General features: G+C 39.7%; 1 protein-coding gene across 1 annotated transcript; it reads left to right on the top strand.

The window, feature by feature from the left end:
• The first annotated feature begins 1,064 nt into the window (after positions 1-1,064).
• On the top strand, positions 1,065-18,033 carry LOC140937051 (F-box/LRR-repeat protein 6-like). The gene is made up of 12 exons (XM_073386581.1): positions 1,065-1,366; positions 3,569-3,800; positions 5,200-5,395; positions 6,142-6,273; positions 7,238-7,351; positions 7,846-7,920; positions 8,760-8,834; positions 9,665-9,753; positions 10,643-10,718; positions 11,133-11,210; positions 14,133-14,275; positions 16,684-18,033. Exons 1-12 carry the CDS (start codon positions 1,189-1,191, stop codon positions 16,826-16,828), a joined length of 1,533 nt encoding a protein of 510 aa, XP_073242682.1. The 5' UTR covers positions 1,065-1,188; the 3' UTR covers positions 16,829-18,033.
• The last annotated feature ends 562 nt before the right edge of the window (positions 18,034-18,595 follow it).

The following is an 18,595-nucleotide window of genomic DNA, read 5'->3' as shown; positions in this document are numbered from 1 at the left end:
TTTCGACAGTCAAGTGAAAACCGCTCTATATATTGTTTTAAATCAGCTTTGCAGTGGTCTTTGGACTTCTTGTTCTTTGTTCGCGAAAAATCTGTATTTTCAGAAAGAGGTTGGTCCATGGTTTTGGTCAAAAAAAATTTAAATTTCTTTCATTTTTTGGTTACAAGGAAAATGAACCGAAAAGAAGTGTTTTGTGGCCTTCTAGATAGAAAACTCAGGGGCACCCAATGGGAAATTTTGAGAAAAAGACCTAAAAACAACAACAAAGCGTGAATAAAGTTTTCTGAGACTATTTTAAGCATTTTGGGAGATTGCTGGAAAAAAATTATCTGTTCCTCACTCCCAGCAAGACTGATGGAAGAGTTCCCAGCCAGCAACCTTACAACCTGCAACCTGACTTACTGGGAAGTTTCATAGGGCACAATTCAGATCTTGAATGGTAAGTAACCCATACAAGTAACCCGTAGCAGCTATTCTAGACTTCAAATCCCCTCTGACACCCTGAATTATCTTTTTCCCAGCAACACTTTCCTTCCAAGGACTATTATTTCTTCCACATCTCCCAGCCAGCAAAAATGTGCCTGAAGAACAGATATTTTGAGGAACAGATCCATTGGGTGCCCCTGAAAACTAGCCTTTGTAGACTATAACAGTATCGATTCAAAAAAGTCGAAAAATGGCTTTTTGCCAAGGGGGTTAGTAAATGATTTTGGTCAAAAATTGGACATTTCTTCAATTTTTTTAAAATAAAGTCTTTCGCGATTTTGAAACGGAAAGCTACCTCAGTCCAAGATAGAAAGGGTGCCTGAGGTCAGACTGAAGAATAATGTGAGCTGTTTATTGCACATTCTAAGTATGAATCAATAATTGTTTTAGGTTTTTTACTATTAAGTTGCACCAAGAGCCATAATAGGACATGGCCCTTGCACGTTAGTGTTCATTGTTGCCACTTTACTTTTATGAATCCCATCCAGAATTCCCGTTTTCAGTATTTCCCGGAGCCGATTATTCTTCACAGTCCAAACGATCGACCCACAACTCATTTCGGCCGTTAGTTGTAAACAACATGGCGCTCACCAGGACAATTAGAATGAATAGTGCTTCATTCCCAGCGCAGGGCAAGAATTCCGAAGAACTGAGCCTGTAAAAAGCTAGCTAAACACAGGAATTAACGGATGTTTGATTCAAATGCCTCGTAAAGGTAAAGGATCAAAAGGCATCCTCGGAGTGCCAAAACGGGCAGGGACACAAGTGTTTGCGTTTGGAAGACACGCCGAGCCATTGCCTTCAGACGAAAGCGATGATCCAGACTTCATTCCAGAAGAAGACGAGACATCAACAAACGCTGCAAGCACATCACGTAATGGTTAGTTTTAACCTGAGTTTCTCCGATCCGATCGAGGTCTTTAGCATTCTATTACCGTACAGGGCCGGTTGTTCTAAGCTGGGTTAAGATAACCCAGGGTTAGTGCGAAATTTGAATTCAGATATGAAGGATTAAAAAGAAAATTCAGTTTAATTCTTTTTGTCAACAAGTTGATGATTGGATGCTCTTAGAATGACCGAGAAAATTATCTGAGAAAATACTTTTGAACAAAAGAAAAAGAAACCCGGGTTAAATTTAACCCCGGGTTAAGCACTAATCGACCTTCGAACAACTGGGTCCTGGCAAAAAATAGTGTATGTTGGCTGTTGTGCCGCAATAACACGCAAGCTACTGCAAAAAGTGACGAACCGATCCGATCAAGGTCTTTTATAGTAGTTTTAGTTATTTTGTTTCATTTCTGAATAGCTTACCTAGAAGAATATTAAGAACAAAAGTGCAAACTTAAAAGGAAGACATAAAAACAAGCAACTAAGTCATCAAATAAACAGAAACAAAATGGCCAAGTTAAATGTTATGGGCTTTTCATCGGTGAAAAATTGGACGAGGTTGATTAGGGGACAGTTTCAAGTATCTGGGCACAGTCGTCAGGATCAAGGTTCCAAGCCAGAAGTACTTAACAGAATTCCACAGAAGACAGCAGCACTAGCAAGACTGAAGACCATCTGGAATGATATGCATAATAATCTCTCTTAGCTCAAAGATCAGACTTATGCACTCCCTGATAATCTCAAGACTGTTGTATGCCTGTGAAACCTGGACAATAACAACAGACATCCAGAAGAATTTGCAGGCCACTGAGATGAGATGCTTTAGGAAACTGCTTGGCATCATTAACAGGAGCATGGGGTCCATTTAACAAATAGATTCCATTTTGCCATGCGTCTGTTTAGTAATAGATCACAGATGATGTCAAAATGTAGCGAAAACAAGGAAGTGACACACGAGCTGCACATTTTGACGTCTTCTGTGATCTATTACTGAACAGACCCACGGTAACAGGGAATCTGTTTTCTTTATACAATGATCAGAAAAGAAAATATACCGAAACACATACTTGGGTGGCTTGATTTAAGAGGTTTTTTGGGGGGATATTCAAAAGAATCTGAATATTGGTGGTAGTGCCCGCATAGTGCCAGCACTTACATGTCGTTCTGCGTTTACCACCAAACTTGTTTTGCTTTCTGGAAATTTTTAATGCTTTGGAATTCAATTTTTTTGGGCGTTGATATTTGGTCCAGGGATTTTATTGGGATTTGTTGGAAGCCCTAGGGATCCCCCCCCTGGGGGGGTTTAGGTGGCACTAAGTATGATCTAACTGTCGCTGCAGGCCAGGATGACAAGGTTGAAATAACCCATTCATCTACATGTATGGCAAAACCCTTCTTAATTTGATTTAATGTTTTTTTACACCTGGCTCTTGGATTTTAGCCTCCTATGCAGATGTTCTTAGGGCTTCATCAATGTCTGCTGAAATAAGCAGTTGAATTCCTTTCCCTTTGTTTGGCACTAAGTGATTGTTTGATAAAAGGCCAATCATGAGTAGAAAATTAAGTGCTGACAGGCCAAACAGGAGTCACAAGCTCACATAGTGTGATATGGACTATTCCTTTTTATTTAAGATAATTATTAGTGCATGGAAACTTTTTGTGTACATGAAGTATTGAATTTGAAGTGTGTTGGAGGTTGGATTTGAATCAGGTACCGTTTTCTCATTGAGATGTTCTTGAGGTTAGGCAAAGGCAGGGTGTGACGTGGTAGATGTAAGAGAAATATGCTTTGTTGTAGTAAAGCTGACTTTAGTCAGTAAATTTAACCTCGATTAATGTAATTATTGTTTATGAGATGTTGGGGGTAGTCTCCAGGACAGAGGCATGTTATTCTCATCGGCGAGTTTGGTCTAAGAAATCTACGGGGGCTCTTCCTGATAGAGGACCTTCTCTGACTTTGCTGACCTTTTCTGGAGTTGCATGCCACAGGTCTTGCCCTAAATTTTTCAATGTTTAAAATGCACTTCCCAGATGTGGAAGTGTGCTGTGATTGGTATGCAGTCTGTATGTTATTAACCACTCATTTCAGCAGGCATTTGCCAGGGAGGATTGTGTGACTATAAGCCAAAAGAACATCTATGTGAAAGCTTAATTGAATGCTGGAATATTCACAATAATGTTGTTTCCTTTTTAGTGAAAACCAAGAGAAATAAAGAAGAAGGACATGCTTCAAAAAAGAAAAAGCTTGAAAAAAGGAAAAAAGCAGATCCTAAGAAGAAAGACAAAAAAGGAGCTGAATCTAAGTCTAATCCCCCAGTGCAGCTATCGAAAGGATGGTCAGAGCTTATTCCAGTAGAACTCCTCACGTTAATATTTCAGCATGCAATGAAGCAAATTATAGGATCCAAAATACCTTTCTTGTGTAGGTGAGAGTTCAGACATCAACATTATATAATGACTGTAACATGAAAATTTTCCTTACTACTGAATTATTTAATTTTTATTGCCAAATTACATTGTAAAACATTCTTCCACTAAAGTTTGACTTCTTCCCTATATCAAATTTGGGGATCCAGCTAAGGAAATGCTGACCAGGTTTTTTTACTCAAATACACCTTTCATTTACATGGCTTAAAAGAAAATTGAATTTCAGCTTGTCCTTTGAGCAAGCAGCTATCACATTTTGCTTGGTTTGGGCCACTGCTAACTTGTCTTTAGTTAATTATCTTGTTAGAGGATGACTTGCTTGGACTCTTGCCCATTGGCCAAGCAAGCTTTAAAAGTTACTTGCCCAATCAAGAAAATCTACCTGTCCTGGACTACTGGTTGGGACTTCTGGATCATTATATGTTTCAAGGAAACTGCCCACTTACCCCTCCCCTAAACCAACACTTTACCCTAAGTCAGAAGTAAGTGTTAATGTTGGCTTAAGGGAGGAGTAGCAGTCCCAGATCCAGACCTCGAGATAATGCGGGGATGGGGGGCAGTTATCAAGACCTTTAGATAAGGGGGCGGTGGAGGGGGGGTTTGGCACAGTCTCCCCCCCAAATTTTTTGGTCCTTTGGGCCTCAGTTTGCTCTAAAAATAAGGGGGGGGAGCTGGCCCCCCGGGCCCCTCCCCTGGATCCACCACTGGGTAGGTGGGCAGTTTCCCAGGAATGTATGACAATCTGGACTTTTTCAAGCCCTATCAATTTTATACCATGTCCTTAACCAAGAAAGAAATCTCTTGAAATTAGATTACAGTTCACTGTAAAATTTAAAAAAAGAAATTTGCCTTATACAGCAAGGCCAAAATAGTCATGTGTATAGCTTTATGTTTCAGGAGAAGTGGTATGTTTTCGTTTGAGAATTTTTGTGGGTGACAAAATTAATGCGACCTTTAATGTATATAGACTGACTGATTATGCTCTCAGTTTTGTTTTGCTTGTTTTTCTAATTCTCATTCTAATTACCAGTCTCTGAAATGCTGCCAGTTACAGTAGCAATTATTATTAAAGCATATGTACCAGAAAATTTGGTTCATCTAAATTTTGATCTGTTAAGTTCATAGTATAGCAGGGATGGAAAAAGTTCCATCCAGTAGTCAGGGACAAGTAGATTTTCTTGCTGGGCAAGTATTTTTTAAAGCTTACTTGACCAGTGGACACTTTTAAGGCCCAGCCACCAAGTCATCCTTTAACAAAAACATTAACTAGGACAAGCAAGAAGTGGCTCCAGGCGAGAAAAATGTGCGACCTGTTTGTCCAAAGGACCTGAGCTGGAATCCAAGTTTCAAGCTCTGTGTGGACAATACACTTGTCTTTCTTTTTTTCATGATTGTCAGGATGTCAAGGGTTTGTCGCCATTGGAGGCAGGTTGCATCAGAACCAAGGTTATGGAGGACGGTGAATTTGTCAACTTCATATGTGAAAATTTCAGCTTCACCTTCAATTCTGCAACAACTGGCACCTGAACGATTGAAATATGTCAGGCAACTTTTCCTTGATGGGTGGAGCAAACTGACAGATAAAGGAATAGAAGTATGGTAACATCGGATTTTTAATTTTTTAAACTTATTATTAAAAGTTTTCTCTTTTAATGTCTCTATTAATACTTGGCCAAATTAAGTCACATGCGCCAACTTATACATGTAGCCGCTACATGTCACTCACAGGCATTATGCACATGCCTGCTGATTGAAAACATTGAACACACCCTTATAATACAAGACAATTAAATTGTCTCATATACTAACTACAGATGTGAAAGTTGATGAAGTAGGTGGCATTGCTTATCTTGCCGAGATATGTGTGATCAATAATAATGGCACCTAGATTTGTCGCTCCATACTGCTACATTTGGCAACCTTTGGAAATCACTGTAACATTTATCTTGGAGAATCTTTGGTAATGTTTGGAAGTTGTCAGAACTTTTTCAGCACTGTTCGAAAGTCATTGGAATTTTTTTCAGAAATGTGAGTACTATGTATACATTTTTACAGGTCAATTTAATTTCAGGTAAATTTTGATTAGCCTAGGTTGATTTTCAATTTCTTTCATCCTCTAACCCTAGGAGACAAGGGAAATTGAGAATCCAGAATCTAGGTTAAAGAAATTTAACCTGAAATCAAATTTAACCTGTAACATATAATTATCCAAAAATTACATGCATTTGAACTAGGGAAAAACAGTATAATCAGTTGAATTAGGAAAAGAAAAAGTATACTATATTGTTTAACTCAAGGGCTTACTGTTATATGTACTCATATTATTGATTTTCACTGTAGGCTATAGGACAGCACTGTAATGAACTCCAAACCATTGGGCTTTCTGAATGTGAGAGCTTAACTCCTCGGGGTATCACATCACTTGTCACCAAATGTTGCCACTTAACAAGTATTGATGTCAAATCTACAAATGTAAGAAAAATTACAATTGCTTTTCTGCCTGGCCTTTTACCTCTTCTTTCTTAAATGCTGTTGGTCTGTCAGGGTATTTCGCAGAATGTTGAATGGCCATGGTACATGAAATGTCCTCTGTAACACTACTGGGGGTGCATGTACATGTCATTGGGTACATGTAAGTGGAACTTGATGAATTCGGTTCATCCATAATATTAACCATTTTATTTAAATCATTTAGTTTTCAGACGCCCTAGCCCTTCAGTGGCCTTTCAGCATTTTGTAAAATGCCTCTGCCCCGTGGGGTCACTCCTTATAATGGCCTCCGCCCGAAAGGGGTAGCATTTTTTCATCTGTTTAATATTCTATTTGAACCTTTGTTTTAAACTCATTATTATGTGAAATGTAAACCAGGGATAAAATCAAACCACAACATACAAAAGGCAAACAAATTATAGTTTAGCAGTTGGTCAGAGTCACTTTCCAGGCACTATTCCTTTCCTTGAATTCCTCTTTTCTACATTTTTTGCCCCGCTCTCCTCTATTGTGAGCTGTTTCCCGCTGCCTGAACATCTTGGACACTCATAGCTATAAGGGGTATAGAATGGTAAATTAAGTGTTTCTATCTATTCCCACCCGGAGACTTGAGTTCTAAAAATTGTGAGCTGGAGACTCTACCTGCTGAAAATTTCAAGACAATGGTACAAAAAAAGCTAAAATAAAATGACCGAAAATCTGTGCTCATGAACTCTAAAAGACCAAATGGAAAAAAGCAATACATTGTAAATCCATGAGACTCCCTGTGGTGGCATTTGGCATTGGATTTTCGTTTTCTTCAGAATGAGAAGTGAGTTACAAAGTAGCGAGTTGAAATTTTGGATGTTAGATCCACTGAAATGCACATAACAAAGTGATACATGCCACTTCATGTTTCTGGACCTTTTTTGGAAACACTCACTCCACAATGTTTATATTGTTGCAGATTGACATCAATTGTCTCAAACATATTGTTAAACAATTAGGAAGTCAGCTGGAGACACTGTGGTTGGCAAATTGCTGTCGTGTTACTGGCACTCATATACTTCCACTTATTCAGGTATTTTGATGTAAATCCTCATTTAAGCGTCTTCTCAAATAAGTGCCTCTTCCTCTTATCTTTTAATTTTGACTGTGACACTTCATATAGACTGATCCAGTTTGATTTACTTGTTGATTGATTTGATTTGATGTATTAATTGAAATGGAAATTCAAATGCAAAACCTCTAACTTCATGTGCCTGAACTTTCCCACTTTGCATTCTAATATGGAAATTTAAAACCTTCTTCTTTGTTAAATTAAATAAGCCTCCCTCTACTTAGGCCTCTCCCCTCCCCCCTCAAATAATTATGCTAGACATAAATAAGACTCCCAGGGGCTTGGATTTGCCATACATGTACTTGCAAATAAACTAAATCACTTTGACATTACAAGTATGTGTAAATTCTATTAAAATTATCTTGCATACATGTACATGTAGGTATTTATTCAGTTTTCTGAGTAAGGAAAATGCTATTAAAACGTTTAATTTTTCTTTTCAATTTATTTTACAGGAGAATTGTCCAAACTTGATAGACCTTGATGTTAGCGGTACCAACATTCGAAAAATTCACATAGAAAAACTGCAGGTACGCTTCTGTCTTCTGTCTTCCATAGAAACTGTAACACTGTTCAGTCGTATCCTGAGCGGAAAGATGGGGACTGGACCGTTTCATGAAAGTTGATGCGTCTGGAAAGTTGTTTGTTGTTTACATTCAAGATTTCTAGAGGTTTGAGTAATTTTGCATATAACATGATGATCAAACTATCAGTAAAATGGGCTGGTTTGTTAGCTTGGAGACATGCTCTTGTTCTTAAGATTTTGATTTGAATGTTCGATTTTGGTCCCAAAAAGTTGGCCCGAGAAACCAGACACAGGGCAGTCAGAGTTATGTTTTATATCTTTTTCAGGAGCCTGTGTAGCTGGTGGGATGTTTTGATAAAAAACAACAGCGCTTCCCAGCAATATTTTGTTTACTTATTGTGATTAACATGTTAAAAAAAAACAACAGACAAACAACTACAACCATAAGCCTTGCAACCAAATAGTCTCCTTCACAGCCACTCGGGCTGGAGTCATGCACGCTGGCGGGGAGCTTGCATGACTCCTGCCCGAGCAACTACAAAGGAGAGTAGGGACCCACCAGATTTTATTCATTGAAGTTTGCCTTTAGCAAAAAGTATCAATGAAAGTGGCTAGTATTCATACCCTTTTCATGTGACCACCATTGCCTTGGGCCATGCAAACAGCTTGTGTTCCTTTATGTTATCAGCTTTTCCTACATGTACATGTAAATCTGGGACCTGGATCTTTTTTCAACGTTTGGGCCATAAAAGTGTATTATGGAGACTCAGAGCTTGAGAACCTTTCCGTGGCACACATTGAAACTTACCATATGATAACTGATTCTTTCTTTGTGTTTTACAGGCTGGCTGTCCTAAACTAAGACGCCTTATGTTGGCAAATCTCTTACTTAACTCCATACCAAAAACCAATGAAAAGGTACAGTAAACTGATACATTATGGATATTAGAGTACATACATTGCTGAGGGGGTCCACCGGCGTACAATTGAATAGAAGCTAGTTTAGACTCAGGAAACCCAACAAATATGCACACTTTGAAAGTTCGGCCAAATGCTCTAAGTTAGTATTTTTTGAGAGCCAGTGTTGGGACTGGCTGATGCTCAAGTCCCAGCATTCACCATTTTAGAAATTTGAAGGAAACTAGTCTGAGTTAGCTTTTGCAAAGACTTCTGGGCTGTTACTAGGGATGGGGAAAACTGTCAATAGCTGACTGGCATGTCCCCAGTAACAAACCCAGAAACAACTGCGGGACACAATTCACCTCAGCGAGCTCTAGTGAAGTCCCCTTCTTGTTCTAAAGTGGCGAATGGCCATGGTATGTTTTGACACGCAGAGATGAGTTTCAAACCGGCTTTGTCTTATCTCCTGTCATTGCCATGTTAAAGCCATTTGACATGCAACACTGTCAATGTGTTGAACTAGTGCAAGCACAGCACTTTTCCTGTTTTTTAAATATGAACATGATGAAATATTCATGTTTGCTGAGGGAATGTCTTGGCTTTTATTTAACAATTATTCTTACAAAAAAACTTTAGCTAGCAAAACATGATTCAGCCACCATTGTTTTGGTTTAAAAGCCGGCGCTTTTCGCTACTAGTTGGTTATAACATGTAGCCTAATAGTAGCTTAACCAATCAGAACACAGCAATGGTAATAGACCACTAGTTGGATTTTACTAAACCACATTATGCCAGCATGAAGATCATCTTGCTCTCTGGATCTGACTTTGTTCTTCATTTCCTTTCAGTCAGCAAATGGTTTTCCTGATCTTGAGGTGGTGGACCTTTCTTGTGATTATTACGGACTTGATCGTAGAAATGATCAGCTGTTATACAGGTGAGATAGCAATGACATCTTGTTACTGAGTTCAAACCCCTTAATTAGGTGTGATTATTCCTTAAACTTCCATGTGCAACTCATAAGCAACCACCTCCCATAAGCGTCCACTTATCCAAAACATCAAAATTTTCCCAGTCGCAGCCCTATAATTATGACCACCTCTCGTAAGCGATTGGACCACTTTTTGGCCTCACAGTTTTGTAGTCACTGTTTTTCACCTCTTGTTAGGGACCACTTGATGCATTTTGTGGTCTCAGTGAAAACAAAGATCATGTGACAGCATATAACTACACTTAGCTTATAAATTGCTCGCACTAAATTCTTTGCCAAAAGGACCTCATTTTGGCAGATACCTCCTGTGGTTTGATTCTCTTAAGTGACCACCTGCAGTGACCCATCTTTTAGTTGTAGCTTTTTAATGCTTTATTTAAGACTATTAACCCTTTCTCTGCCAAATGTGGCCAAAGGCAAATTTCCACCAAATTTCCAAATTTCATTTTCTAAAATTGTGACAAAATTAATGGCACCACGTGAAAGTACAGGCAGAGAGCTTTCATCTGATTGGTCACATCATAGGATTTCGTCCACAGACTCAAAAGGTAGAGTTACCTTACAAAACTCCATCAAACACTGTGGCAGTGAAAGGGTTAATTGTGCCAAGTTTGAAAAAATCTGGATATTAGATCCTTTTCAAGGGAATGGATACAATCTTGGCAATCTTGGAGCAACCTCGTTCCCAGGGTGCTTTCTGCATGTCCCTAAAATAGGAGAGAATCCTGCGAGTGAGGTTGATCATGGAGGTTAAAGGGTATCTTTACATTATATCTTTATAACTGTCTCTGGAATGCATTTCTACCTATTTTGTCTGATGCTTATTTCCCTGTAGAATACTGTGGGCATCCAAAGATCTCCGAATGTTGATTCTTGAAGGGCCCAATCTGATTACTGCCGAGGGATTTCGGGTATGTCAGTTCCTAATCTCAGTAAAACAAGCCAATGTTGAATTGCTTCTTAAGGTTCGAGTACAAGCTGTAGCCTGAGAAAAAAAAAACGGATATTAGAGCGTCTCATTGGGTGAAACAAATTTTCAACCAATCAGATCAGAGACGGATCCAGACCTTTAGATAAGGGGATGGACCCAGTTATCCAGACACTGAGATAAAGGTCGGGGGGGGAGGAGGAGGGGGGAAGCGGTCTCCAAATTTTTTTTTTGGCCCTTCGGGCCTCAGTTGGTCCAAAAATAAGAGGGGGCCGAGCCCCAAGGCGTCTCCACTGGTTCAGCCACTGCAGAGCTCCATTTAAAGTCTCTGTGTAACTCTTAATAGAAAATCCCCTTTTCGTCCACTGTTGACTAACGAATACTCTAACGTCTCTAGAATCTGCCAGATTTTCCTTTGAAAATTCTGATATACAACAATGCGTCATATTCTAAAGTCGCTGCTATTATTGAAAAGGTAAGACAAATTCCTTTTGTTCTCTCCTGTAACAAAATACACTTCATGTCTTGTCCCTCGGGAGACCAGTTAATTTTGTATGGTGTTTACTGAGACAAGTTTCCTAGACCTCAATTAGACTTGTACCCAGTCGCTTTACTGTATGCGCTGTGATTGAGGGGAAGGATGTGCTTATTTCGCGGTGCATCAAGGGAAGGAACGAAGAAAAACGCAAAGCGTTGTCACTTTTCCTCCCTCCTTCCCAAGCGCCTTTGCGTGCGTCAAATTGCCTTTACATATCCCTTTGCGAGAATAAATATAAGTGGCGACTGGGTAAGAGTCTGGACCTCGTGAAGCGAAGAATGAGAAGCGAATCAAAACAATTTCAGTACTTATAAGATCACAAAAACCGAACGAGTGATTTATAAAGTACTTCCTCCTTATTGATACCTGCATCTTTTTCGTTTACCAGCTGCTATCCAGCTGCTTCTTGAGTAACTTTAAAAATCGTTTCTATTTTCGCTTGCGGCTCCATGTTTGTGTTGTTGTGTTAGAACTGGCAGTATTTTTTTCCCGCCTTCTCTCGTCACTGGGCCGAGTTAGCTTTGCAAGGAGTTCTGGGATCATTACGGGGGACGCGCCGGTCAGCTATAGACCTTTGTCACACGGCGGCCATTTCGTCTCAGGAAATTAAAAAAGCTTTGTTTTTGTACGGTTAGCCTCGCAGTGAAAATGAGGCTAGTCGTGCAAATACAGAGTTTTTTTCATCTCTCGGGACAAAATGGCCGCCACGTGACAAAGGTCTATTAAAGCTGGTTTTCACTAGCACCTGAGCATAAGCATAAGTATAAGCACAAGCACATGTGTAAGCAAGTGAAAACTGGGTGGACATAAGCATAAGTATAAGCACAAGAAAAACCGCCAGGGTCGTTCTCCTTGTGCTTGTGCTAATGCTTAGAGTGGTTTTCGTTTGAGTGTCGTAAAACCAAAACCAAAGTAATTACTCTGGCCAATCACATAGGACACAGACAATACATTGAACCAATCAAAACTCGAAGTAATTACATGTGGCTGACGCAAAGCGCGGGAAAATGCATGCGAGCGTGTCACAATTGGCTTTGGTTTTACTTCTGATTGGATGAAAAGGTGGCGCGAATCTTTTAAGCCAATCGCATCGTGTAGAAAGTGCAAAACCAATTACTTTTCGACACTCAAATGAAAACCGCTCTATGTCGTAGCTTCGATTAGTGAAGACGGGTCGACATAAGCATAAGCATAAGCACAACGCCGTGGACCAATCGTAGGTCACTTTGACCCAGACTTTATGCGAACATATCATAAGCAATATGGCGGACGAAGCGTCCGTCGTCTTGTTTATCATCGGGTTTAGGAGAGCTGGTATCGAGAATTGAGCCAAATATGCCATTCTGCGCGTGCGTATGTCCTTATGCTTATGCTTATGCGCTAGTGGACACCTTGCTTTAAGGACCTTGAGATCCCGAAGACGGGTACGGCAGCGAAAACGTCGCTGAAAGAGTGAATTCGCGTTCTTTCAATCTTCATCGCGATTACTTCAAGTCACTAACTTTGTCAAATGTAGGTGAACCCTCCTAAAGTTGAATCGACCATTTTACAGTTGGGGGTTTAGTATCCTAGCCTTTGGCTGAACGTGAGGCTGGATTGACCTTACTTTGATACAAACCTCTTTCCATTTCTTATGGAAATTTTGCTATACTAGTTAGCATAAGAGCAATATACACTTAATGTCAGATCGAAGGAAAACATATAGCCAACTGGTTTCCTGAGGGACCTAACATATATTTGTCGACTTTCACTTCAACAGCAACAAAAGAATAACCGGAGCGAATCAAAATAGTCCACTCGGTACTTATAAGAACACAAATTTAATCCTCAAAACCACTGAATGAATGATTTACGTATTACTTTTCTTATATCATCGGCATCTTTTTCCCCTATAGCTGCAGTTTCTCTTCTGGGATAACTTTGAAAATTAATCCTTGAATTCGGTTTAAGTCCTTGAAAAGTACTGGATTTCTTTATTAGGTCTTAAAAAGTCTTTGAAATTCACAACCTTGTCTACGCCAGACACCTTTTTCTGTAAAATTAGATTATTTTTCCGTGGAAAATTTGGCTCATCCTCGGTGTAAGAACCTGTAAAACTCACGGGTAACGTAAAAACATTTTTGTGCATGAAGAACATTTTATTTCTGTTTCTGTTTTTCAAGTGCTATTTCTGTACCTCAGATGCAACTGCAAGTCATATCCAATCATTTCGCAAAGTTTCTGACGTGTTTTAGCCAATAGGGTAATCAAAGGGAATTAGAGAATGCCGATTTATTAAATAAATCTTAGTCCTTAAAAACTGTAATTTATCCTTGAAAAATCCTTGGAAAAGTCCTTGAAAGTTGTGCGAACCACGTTTCGGTTATTAAACCTATTGCTTTTTTTACGTTCTCGTCGCCGTCGTCGGATCTTTAAGGTCCCCTATGGCATTTTTTGCCCCTGTTCTCGGTAACATTCCCAGGGGTCTTTGCGCAAGTTAACGCGGCCCAGTTTTCTTCTCCATTTTATCACGATGGGGATTCATATGAATTTAGGTAAGGCCACGTGACCAAGAATCAACCAAGGGTAGTCCTTTTTTAGTTGAGTGAAAGTTTAATATATACATTGTAGCTCCGCCCGGAATATTTTCCCATTCCTGATGATGTTGTTGATCGGCGAAAGCTGGGATGCCAAGTTCATTATTAAAAACAGTAGTTCAAGGCCTCAATTGAACAATATTTTTATTTTCAATCAAGCTGCTGAAGGACAATATCAACATATTTTTAATAATAATATTATAACAATATAAAATATATTATATTACGTGGACTTTGAGCACAACTATGCTTTATAGGTAACATCAGTATTTTTATATTTCAGTGGCATCATTGTTTGGAAAGTTTAGATCTTTCTTCTAATAGAGGTGTTGACGACGAATGCATGAAGTTATTGAGTAATTTCGGGATGCAAAAGCTGAAGTCGTTAAATCTGAGCAACACGATTATAACTTCAGATGGTGTGAGGTGAGCGAGATCTTTTTAATACTCGACTTTTAATTACTGTTAACTCAAAACAGGAGCCCATAAGTCGGACAGAACTACCATGTACTTTTGTGGTACGGCGTTTTTACCGACTAATTTCTTTTTAGAACAGTTTTGGCTTGAATTTCTAAAGTATATATATTTTAAGTCCCACTCATACTAGGAAGCAAAACCGAGAGACCTAAAAATGATATTTGTTTTATCCTTTCATGACGTTTCTGATAGACGGAGCAGACATTCCGCTTTCGCGGGAAAAAGTGCTCTTAAATGTGTTTCTAAAATTGAACCGATCCGTGAAAACGCCGTGACTAAGGCCTAGTATGGGAGTTGCCTACACCGGGTCATGGGTTCCCGCTAAAAATGATTCTCTAAACATTCCATAGCAAAGCAAAATAATACAGTCGTAGATAAAAGTTTTAACCCCGGATCAGCGCCTATCGACCTTCCGGGAACCAAGCTCAGGTGTCTAGAGGCGGGTTAGAAAGCGAAATATTCAGCTATGCGTATCGAACACTCAAAAAATAAAACTTGTTATTTAATCCTCATCTCGCTGGCTTGATATAGGATCGTGTTTGATGTATTGCCTTTCGGCGTTTCGATATCGGGTGAACCACTCCTCGTGTTCGGTGTATCGCCTCTTGGTGTTTGGTTATCGGATGTAACACTCTTTCTCGTGTTTGACTTATAAATGTGAAACACTCCTTCTCGTGTTTGATATATTGTTTCTCGGTGTTTGGATATCAAATGAAACACTTCCTCTCGTGTTTGATATATTACTTCACAGTGTTTGTTTATCAGATAAAACACTCCTCGTGATTGATATGTTACTTCTCGGTGTTTGGATATCAAATGAAACACTTCCTTTCGTGTTTGATATATTACTTCTTGACGTTTGGATATCAGATAAAACACTCCTTCTCGTGTTTGGATATCAGATGAAAGACCTCTTATCGTGTTTGATATGTTTCTTCTTGTTGTCTGGATACCACATACAAAAACTCCTTCTCGCGTTTGATGTATTACACTTCTCGGTGTTTGGATATCGGATGCAACACTCCATCTCTTGTTTAATTGTTCGCAATCCTACGAATTCGTCCGATCGGAAGGGGTCCGGAGGAAAATGGTCAGCGTACATTTGCATGCGTCTTGGGTTTTGGGTAGCCTGTGGTGACTCGATCAAGAAAGAAAACAACATGGGCGACAATTTGCTGTCTCTATGATCGATTTTGGTCAAATTTCCGATATTTTAGCGACCTCAGTGACACGCGAACTCAAATAATGGCGACGGAAGACGAAGATCTTTCAGCTTCGGTTATATTTTTGGGAATTTTTCTCGGGAATGGTCGTGTTTTTCGATTAGTTCTGCAGCGAACTAGGAGGCTGAGCATTCAAACAGTTCAACTTTTAAGTGTGTGGTGCTGTCGAGGAATGGTGCTGGATTTATAGGCTTGAAAGGTAACTCGAAGCAAAAGTTGTCATTTTACAAAGAAACATATGCAAATAGTGCCATTTTGTATCGACCGGTCAAAGGTTTTAGCCATTCTTTCATAGTTTTAACGCTGTTTATTCTGCTTGTATGACATTGGATCGATCTTTTATACTCCTGGGCTTTGATATATGTTGCTGTTTAGAGTAATCATCCGGTGATAAACTTTTTGAGCAACCATTTTGAGACATATTTTCAGGGCTGTCAACCCCCGACGTATTCAAATATTGAGAATTGATAGGGGAGCGATGGTAGATGACGTCATTACGCACGGCACGTGACGTCATTTGTGCTTAAAATACTCTCCGATCGTCACGAATTTGCGATGACACAAAACGCGCGAAAAAGATGTTTTTGCCTTGTAACCTATGACCTGATTGGTCTACTTCCCACCCAATCACATTATTATCACGGCATACCGGAGCCGTTTATGAGGAAACGTTCGGTGTTAACATTACAATAGCTCAAACAACGCAAAAGAGTTGAAAATTTATAGTCGGAAAATCGAGTCTACTGAAGAAATGGCAAACTTCGGCGATAATCCGGAAGATTTCATACTCTAATCTGGAGACCGGAAGATACCCTCCAAAATCTGGAGTCTCCCGGAAAAATGACAGCATTGTATGTTTGTCAAGTTTTTATATGTTGAAAATTTCCAAAATACGATTTTTGGTTTTTTGGTACCGAATGCGTGGTGGCTTCAAGGAAAATATCCCCAAACAGTCTAGGTCAATTTTGACATCATACTATTAAGATCGATGCCAAGAAATAAATCCTTTCTTGGTGGTATTTTTAGCGGCCTTTTCCTTCTAAGAAACTTACGAACGAAAGGGTTAAAAGTACTTGAAATACTTAAGTATTTTTGCGACAGCCATTCCGACATGTGCATTTTCATTCGTTACAGGAATGTTATTAATGGCTGTCCCAATCTAAATGACTTGAATATATCCTCGTGCCGAGGATTACCTCGAGGGGTGAGAAACCATCATGGAGAACTGGGAATTCGCAGTCTTCCATGGAGGATAGCTGAAGAAGAGAATAGCGATTGAAGCGATAAATACCGCAGCTACACTGTATATTAATATTTTTTAGACTTTTCGGTGAAGATGCAATTTTTTAACCATGACAAAATATAGATTTAATGGACGTTATTAATACACTGACCAAAAAGGGGGAAGAATGGTTCAAACTCTCAGGTCCCGTCCATACTACCTCTGTAACCTGGCTTCAGGGGAGGGAGCAAGGGGGAGAGCAGTGTTGAGAGCACTCGCCTCCCACCAGTGTGGCCCGGGTTCGAATCCTGGCGTCGACGCCATATGTGGGTTGAGTTTGTTGTTGGTTCTCTCCCTTGCTCCGAGAGGTTTTTCTGCGGGTACTCCGGTTTTCCCCTCTCCTTAAAAACCAACGCTTTTAAATTCCAATTCGATATGGAACGCACGGACACGTCTCAACGAGAGGTCCGAGGTTTCAGAGGTCCGTTTTTGAAATACTTGGGATGAAAGAACTTGTGCGCACGGGTTCGGCACAAGCTTCAACATTTTACCCGAAAGGAAAATTTAACCCTCTTTTTTTTTCTAACTTTAAAGTGGCATTCCTATTCCGCGCAAAATCAGATACCGATAGGTCACCGTTTTCAAGGTTTCCTTTTTCACTAGTCCACATGATGTCAGGAAAACTGCATTTCTTAAAGTTTACACTCTGTAGAGTGTTTTTAACAGGCTGCGTTTTCGAAGAACGTTTTTAACGAATACTTGGGCGAATCCGCAAAAAATACCGTTTACAAAACACCAAAACGTATGAACGGGACCTTGGTCAGGAAGCTACTAATCCCTTCAGATCATATTTAACAATTATTCCTCAAGCCCGAATGGGCTCTGTCGGCCGAATGGGCTTTTGACCCAGAGGCCATGAGGGCGAGAGGAATAATTGTTTTAGTAAAATCCAACTAGTTGGTCAAAAATGACGAGAATAAAAAATTTTAGGTAGTTAAAGCTAGACTTTAACCCTTTTTGGCCGCCAAAAAGTCCGCGCTTTTCGCTACTAGTGGGCTATAACATATAGCCTAGTAGTAGCTTAACCAATCAGAACGTAGCATTGATAATAGACCACTAGTTGGATTTTACTAAAAATTATTATACTTTTCTGCAGTTGTTTTGCAACGTTTATTTCTTTTAGTGTATTAAAAGTAAACAAATTGTACATTGTTATCATCTTTAACGAAAAATAAATACCGTTACACGTTACTTTTAATTTACTAGTACATATATCTTTTACTGTGAAAGGTTTGAACCCAGGAGTCATTTCAAAAGTAGGTTGAGTTTGATCGTCCGGGTGAACGTAGTCCTGAATAGGACTGTTGTTGTTGACAGTGACTGACGTTCCGACAACCAGTGCGGTAGTCAGCATCAGAGTCAAAGTGATTTGTATCACGTCAGTTGATGGTATTATACTCCGGTTATTGATATGATTGGTCAATTACGTCGCGATGTTATTGGTCGTCTGTCAGTTCCAAGTTGTCAGTCAGTTTCAACACTCAGACCAACTCTGGCCCTGTTACGACAGCGACTATACCGTACATCAGAGGCACCTCTGAAGACGTATATTACAACCTTACAATATACGTGTTGCAGACAAACGACAACCACTTTACGGCGACTGCTTACTAATGTCAGGGACAAAGACAAACCGGAGGCGGACAGACAGGGAGCAGTATACAAGATCAAATGCTGCGACTGCCAGGCTTCTTACATTGGTGAAACCGGCAGAAACCTAAGCACGCGACTGACCGAACACAAACGAGCGACGAGGAATGATGA

The sequence above is a fragment of the Porites lutea genome, chromosome 5, assembly GCF_958299795.1.
Source record: "Porites lutea chromosome 5, jaPorLute2.1, whole genome shotgun sequence".
Taxonomy (NCBI): Eukaryota; Metazoa; Cnidaria; class Anthozoa; order Scleractinia; family Poritidae; genus Porites; species Porites lutea.
This window is presented reverse-complemented; position numbering and strand designations above follow the sequence as displayed.